Here is a 7627-nt window from a genome sequence, read left to right as displayed (position 1 = left end):
GCCGGGGACCGGGCGGGCAGCCAGGAGTCCACGCGTGCTCGTAACTGCACAGAGGCGCCGCGAGGCGGGCGGGTGGCTCACGACCGATCGGCCTGAGCGAGGAGGACGGCTGGCAGCTCCTGGTTTAGGAGAAGTGACCCGCCCAAGCGTGAGTACCGTCCCAAAAAGCTAGTTAGGATTGCTGGCGGAGGCTCTCACTCGGATGACATGTGGAAGCCACCAGCCACAGCGCCTGGTACCTAGTGGGCACTCAGTGATGCTCGTTAATATTCATCAGCATACTCAGGTGTCCCACACAGGATCCCTTTTCCTCTTTGGAGACCTCCGTCTGCCCCCGTCCTGCCCGCCACAAAGGTCCTCGGTGATTAGCCAGGTTGGGAAGAAAGGTGCTTGACGGCAGAGCGTGTCATACCTCACCCGAGCAACCCCGGTCTCGTGACGAGGACAGGGACTTGACGCCGTGCCCGGGGACGCTGCATCCTTGGCGGCTGGTGCACGGAGCAGTGAGAAGCGGGGATTCACTCCAGGGGCTCGCGCGCCCGCTTCGTCCACGGAGTGCAGATCCGGTTTCAGCTTATGATGATTTATGAATCGCTTCATGTCGAATGCTAGTCACACGGAGCCCTTAATGGAGAATAGCAAACAAATAAATATGCTCTTGAAATGACAATAATTATCTTAAATTACGTTATTAATTTTACCATTAGCACTCAGACATAGTTTAAACTGTGCCGGACAGCAGGTTAAACATGTGACATGGAAGACATAACAACGCCCACAATCATCCTATGCATTATGTACTATTATTAATGCGCATTCCGTAAGGGAGCAAATCCACGCTTGTAACCACTATAGCTGATACACGGGAGAGTTGCTCTCTGCCCCACACTGGATTAACAGTGTTCTCTTAGGACAGATTCGCAATTTCGATTATTGCATTATTTACACAGGCCGGCCTACATTGGAAAAAAAAATAACTTGCATTCAAAAGCTGAAGCTCACTGCTAAAGTAATTTCATCTGTTGTTGATTCCAGATCTTTCCACCCACGGCTCATTTGGGGTGACTTCAGAAAAGAGAGGGTGTGAAATCTGAAGCAATTCACTTAGCGGCTTCATAAGTAATTCCCAACAAAATGGGAACTTTTCATTAAAATGCGTATGCATTTTTTTTTTATTACCAACAGAATAAAGTCATGTATGTGATGTAATAATTATAAGGATTCTTAAGTAAGGCAAATTGGGTAAAATCGTTAAATTTAATGGAGATTTAGAATTAAATATATGGGTTTATTTTTTTCTGATTTATTTATTTTTTATGGTGACATTGGTTAACAAAATCCGACCTCTTTCACCCTGTCTACCTCCCCCGACCCTCTAGTAGCCACTAGTCCATTGTCCACGTCCATGTGCATTTTATGTCACCTGCATTTTACGTTTATCCTCTCCAGCATTACCAGTGGGAACCAAGAGGGTCATGGCATTCTTGTTCAGCAGAGATGTCACAAATCTCTGCATTTAAATGGTAACTGTGAAATCTTAGAGAACCGCTTTATTTTTTCCCCATTAGAAATTTGTTAATAGGAAATGTAGCCATAAAATGCATTTGATAAGACTTTTAAATTTGATTTTTAAACATTTGGGGATTTTTTGGTAGTGTAGTTGCTTTGAGAATTCTAAAATATCTAAACTATAAAATGTAATATCCTGAAGTAATCCAGCATATCATACAATTCAATCAAACAGACAGAAAGTAACCTAACAGGCATTGCAACCCAGACATTCAGAATCTATCCGTCAAGTCTTTTTGGTTGAAAGCGGCAGGAATATAACTCAAATAGGCTTAAGTCAAAAAGAATTATTGACTCACTGAAATGTTCAGAGAGAGATTCTTGGCATCCGCCGTGCCTCGATCTCGGCGTGCGAAGAATTCCAAGTTCCTTTCCTTTGTGTGAGCTTTGGCTTTCAAAGACGCTCTCTCCTTTTGGGGAACTCATTGCCTAGATGCTCAAGTTATATATCGCACTGTCTGGGCAGAGCCCCGCGAGCAGATGTCCTCCTAGAAGCTCTTCCAAAGGCATTCCCAGAATCCAGTCTGGCCGTCTCCGACTGGGTAGCCTTGCTTCCCAGGGCTGACCGGTCACAGTGGCTGCAATGCACGAGTCTCTGAAGGCAAGACCTGCATCAGGTGCTCTGTCCCGAAGCCATAGATGTAGCCAGTCCAGTTCCAAGAAAGAGTCAGCTACAGCAGCTTGAAAGGGGTCGCCACAGAGCAGGGCAGATGCTGACGTCTGGGGGCTGGGCAGGCTCAGGGACCAGAGCAGGGTGTATATGTGTGTGGGGGGGTTGGAGGGGAGGGGGGGAGACTGACGTTTTCTGCAGACTGTTCCCATTGAGAAGGTATATCTGCAGAGGATATGCCATTTCATACTTCAAGGGAAAGCACTTGTTCAGAGAGACTTAAGTGTCATCGCTGAGTTCTTTTTTGGGAAAAGTTGAGAGAGTTGGGATTGGTGGGACTTATTCTTTTGGCTCCCACTTAATCGGAGGGTCTTATGAAAGCCATAGGGCCTGTATCACCTGTGATTAAACACGTAGCTTCAGAGGACAAAGAAACCTGAGGAAAAAAATCCCGGCTCTGTCACCTTTAGTTACAGGAAAAATAAATGAAATGCTACGTACACTTTATACACATATATAGTACCTGGCACACGGTGTGTGGTTAAGAATTGGTATCTATTTGTTACGATATTGTCGATATTGTCGCAATTATTGCTACTGAATATCAAAGTCTTCTATTACTGGTTCAGAGATTTAGAGATTTATGTTAAAAATTGACCTCTGTCTTCATAATCGAAACGAAACACTAGGATATAACTAGGGGAAAAAGACTCTTTACTGAAATTATCTTTTGTCTGAATGCTTGAGATTAAAAGCTTTTTCAGTTGGATACTTCACATGTGTTTGTCATAAACCTCAGAGATACTGTCATAAAAAGACGACAAAAGGTCATGCATTTAGACAAGTATCGGAGCCTCTATTTTTGTCTGTAAATAAAAGTTTTTAGTTTTTTTTTTATTACACAGGTAATACATACCCACTGTAGGAAAATAATAAAAAAATAGAAAATAGGCAATAAAAAGCATTCGTATGCTCGTCACCCACAGGTGGCTATGTTTCGTATATTCACATATGCACTCCCTGTATCTTTAAAAATTAGGTAATTCTACATATACTATAAAATTCACCAGATTTGATGAAGATCCTCTGTGTGAACAAATTTTATTCTCGAACTCCATTTTTATTTCGTATTCGTTTGGTATCTCATAAAATGAACAAGAAAACCTGTTATCTGAGGTCAATCGTTGGCAGGAATATGCCATTTTACTAAAATGTCAAACTCAATTCGTGGCAAGCGGCAAGTCTTTTTAAAAGGAGAGAAACTAAATTTATCAGGATAATGATTTTATTTTGTGTTAACAAAACGCGAGTTGTGTTTGTAACCAGAGGCTAATTCTGAGACCAACAGATGAAGTCATACGCTGATTGGGGGTGTGTTTTCTGACAAATGCGTGTGAGCGCGTCTGATTTTCTACACGGTGCGTGTCTTCGATGTGCACGAAAGGATCAAAATTGTTTGCCAATAGACAGTCCCTCGGGCTCTCTCGGTTTCTTGTGCACTGGCAGCTGCCATCAGCCATCGTCTTCTGCAGTTGCTTACAGCTCAGTCTCTAAAACCCTCGGCGGCCACTCGGCGTGAGATTTGATGCTTCTCCCACGTTACTTCTGTTGACTCGGAGAAAGCTGGCATCTCCCGCAAGGTTTACAATATGTCATCGCAGGATGATTTTATTATTATTGTTAAAAATATATGTGAAACAGGACTATTTCGATCATCTGGCAACCTGTAAGGGAATGAAGAAGCAACTTGACGGTAGGGAGGAAACCGCGGTCCTGCAAATAGATTGGAGGTTGATTTAACAAGTGATTAGTTTATTAAGGAAGAGTCTCCTGGCATAATTTTATGGATAGCTTGTGTCTCTTTATTAGTTCCCTATAAAAGCGAGGCCTTCTAAACCACAACTCCGTCCCTTATGGTTAGATACATTAAGCTCCACATATTATAAAATACGCTTCTGCTATTTTAAAAGATCGTCATATTAAACCAAAGGTATTAGGTATAAGAGAGGAAGCTAAATTCCTGTAAATAAAGGCACTCTTTACCAATTGCAACGACAGGCAGGGTACGCTGTAAAGTCATCTTTCATGTTATTGTTGTTTTTCTCTCTCTTTTTTAGACAGGCTGTAAACGAGCGCTTTTTCTGAGGGCCACAGAGCCCGTGCTCTAGACTCACCCGGGTCCCTTGCCATACTGGTGCCCTTGGTGATCTGGTGTCCCCGCCGCGTGTCTTCAGCTGTGGACTAGCACAATTCAGCCGTGAGGGGATCTGTAGTTTTGTCTTAGGCTCTATAAATATAGGAAGAGCTTGCTTCCTCTTCAACGTCACGTCCTCCAAAGAATATCCTGAGCAACATATTTAAATTCATATAATCTTGTTACTGTCTCTGCAGTAAACAACTTCCTTTGTTTCTTTGTCGCAATTTACCAACATGTTAGTTTTTATTATTTGGTTATTGTACGTTGCTCCACTAGTCTGTCAGCCATGGGAGGGCAGAGAACATGTCTATTTTATTCACCAATCTGTTTCCTGGTCATTGCCCTGTGACTCGCACGTGGCAGGCACTGAACGAGGTGTAAATTGCTGAATGAGTGAATGGTGATAGATGAGTAGATTTTTTTTTTCCTTGAGAGTTATTTTTAAGGACACACTTGTTGTGTCCTGCTGTCACAAAGACAAAACCGGATTGTATTCTAATGAGGTGTAACTGTTCAGCCCAGTCCCCGAAATTAGTTGGAGGAGGTTGGATGGAAGCCCGTTGCCAGGGAAAGTCAAGTACAGCAAATCCCAGGCTGCCCTTGAAATCCCGAACTTTCAACAGGAAGACGAAGGCTTCTACGAATGCGTTGCAGGCAACCTTCGCGGGAGAGACCTCTCAAAGGGTCAGCTCATCTTCTACGGTGAGCTAACGGGGTTTCGGAAGCACGCAGACTGTTTGGGACTGTCCTCCACAGGAAACCGTGAAGGTCATTAGCGTGCTGTGGGAAAGTGTCCTGGGAGAGAGAGGGAACCTCGCTTCCAGCGTAGGATGCTTAATAAGGGTGGTTAGCTGGCGGGAATAACCATTTTTAAAATACGGGTTTAATTTCAGCATGGTCTATGCATGGTATTGTTTATTACAATTGCCTTGAAAATATCAGCCATGTCATGTAAAAGCCATAAAAGTTGATAATCCAGAGTAGCAGGGAATCTGCTTATTTCCCATAAAGCGTTCAGCAACAGCCCAGGCCAATCTTGATTATAATTCTAAGTAGAATTTACGGAAGAGGGAGAAAATGGCCGAAGCATAATACCGTATAGTAATTTTCAGTATTTTTTTCCTAGTTCCCAGATTTTGTCTACTCCGGTGTAGGCAACAGAAAACTAAAATCATACCTCATTTAAAATATATGTTTCCCTCAATTACCAGAAGCTCTCATGGCCTTATGAGAGATGATGAAAGCATATCTTTTCTAAAAGTCTTTATGCCCGCTTTCATCCAGGCCAAAATACAACACTAGCATAAAATTTGCTTCTTTTTTTATGTCAAAGAAACTATAAAATATTCCCTAGAATTCTCAAAATATCTGGTGCTTTTAAAATATTCTTAATTTCTTTGCTAAATTTAATATATCTGTACTGGATAACTTTTTAAAAGAGTAATTTATACTTGGCCAAGTTATTTTTCTATATGACATGTCTATATGTGACACGTTTATAATCAATGGTATAGTAATTGGAGAAAAAAATACATCTTTCGATAACTTGTAAAGTCTAAGATATTGTAATGACGTCATAAGGTATTGTAATGACGTCATAAAATGCTTCTTGGGTGTCCTGCGGGGGGGTACATACTGTGCTTTAGTTATGTTATTTCCATTTCCTTTAGAATTTTCCATTTTAACCCAGAATGAAAACTTCTACTCTATATAGAGAACATGATTTCCTCCGGATTATGCCCCTACAGAGCAGCCACGCTAACCAGTGTGTAGACATGCGCATTTATATATTGATTCTTTGCAGTAGCTCCCGCTTTTTAAAGGGAAGCCTCTGGAATTTGAAATCTTTTCTTAAAACACAGTGAGGATGTAACTGAGGCTTTTTTAGTGGCGCAAAGATATTAAAGGCTTTGGCTAGTTTGTAATAGATACCTCATTTTTCTATTAAATAGACAAAGATATAACCGTGAGATTAACTAGAAAATGGAGGTAGCTATAAACTGAAAATCAATAATAAAGTGCTTTCTCCCACATTGATACAAAGGTTGGCTTACGTAGACGTCTTCACGAACACCACTTCATACAGTTCTTACGATAATAAGGTGTAGAAACACTTTTCAGTGATATTATGGGCGAGAAACCGCAGATGAACCAGGCAAGGTCGCACAGGCATTTGCCAGGCCCCAGGCAAGGGCTCTGAGCCGTCTCTGTAACCTGGACCCCACCCACCACACCTGAGCCTGTCCGCCTAAGCCTGCCCGCGTGGCACTACACTGCAGCCAAACCAGTGTGAGAGCGTCTCATCCACTCCCCCAAACGCGTCCACGGCCAAGGTCAGGGTGACCACGCTTTCCGCTCAAGCAGGAGCCTCACACCAGCCACAGCAGCTGCTCTGGTTAGGGCATAGGGCCCGGGGTTAAGCCAGGTCCTGAACCCACACATGGCTTCAGAAGTTCTCACTCCCTGTCAAGGGCTTTATGGAGGGAAGAATGGATCATCGTCCCTCAAAGAGGCTCGTCTGGGTTTATCCTGCAAACCACTGACTGTGACTGTGCAGGATACAGATGCACCTGCTTCGGGCAGTTCAGAATGGGGAGAATCCACAGCCATTAGCCCCACGGGGTCCGGCCGTGGCATCTGTCATCCGTCTTCTGACCCGGCCCATGTGCTTCTAGTTAGCATGGAATGATTACCTGGCCTTGTCCAGCACTTGGGCCTTTTCCCACAACTCCCAAGGTGTTACATTTAGGTGCCTCGAAAGGACAAATGACATACACGTACCTTGTGCCAAAGGCCCACTGATATTTTCAACGCTATGTCTGTTTCCCCACGTTGAAGCTCCTGCATTTCTGGGTCCTCCAATCTCTGTGTGCGTGTGTGTGTGTGCGTGTGTGTGTGTGTGTGTGCGTGTGCTTGTGTGCGTGCGTGTGTGTTGCTGCTTAGCATGGAGCAGGATGTCCTGAGTGACTGACTTGCCAAATAATTGCTCTTTGTCCCTTTTTGAGACAGCTCCTCCAGAATGGGAACGACAAATTCAGAATACGTACCTGTCTATCTATGACAGCTTGTTCTGGGAATGCAAAGCTAGCGGAAAGCCCAGCCCCAGGTACACCTGGTTCAAGAACGGTGAACTCCTCCGGCCAGGGGTAAGCACTGTCGATGTTAAAGCTCCCCCCCCTGCTGGGGACCTTTTGCTCCTGGCAACAAGAGCTAATGTTCGTGGAGTGTTTAGCAGCCACCAGGGAATGTGG

The 7627-nt window shown here is 43.7% G+C and overlaps 1 protein-coding gene across 1 annotated transcript in view; it reads left to right on the top strand.

The window, feature by feature from the left end:
- Positions 1 to 7627, top strand: part of CNTN6 (contactin 6) — a 124130-nt gene that overhangs the window by 54004 nt on the left and 62499 nt on the right. The window contains exons 7-8 of the mRNA XM_006909199.1: positions 4894 to 5078; positions 7386 to 7522. Of these exons, the coding sequence (XP_006909261.1) occupies positions 4894 to 5078; positions 7386 to 7522 (322 nt within the window). The remainder of the gene's footprint in view (positions 1 to 4893; positions 5079 to 7385; positions 7523 to 7627) is intronic.

This window comes from Pteropus alecto, unplaced genomic scaffold, assembly GCF_000325575.1.
Source record: "Pteropus alecto unplaced genomic scaffold, ASM32557v1 scaffold53, whole genome shotgun sequence".
Taxonomy (NCBI): Eukaryota; Metazoa; Chordata; class Mammalia; order Chiroptera; family Pteropodidae; genus Pteropus; species Pteropus alecto.
Note: the sequence above shows the minus strand (reverse complement) of the source record. Positions and strands in the feature narration are given on the sequence as shown.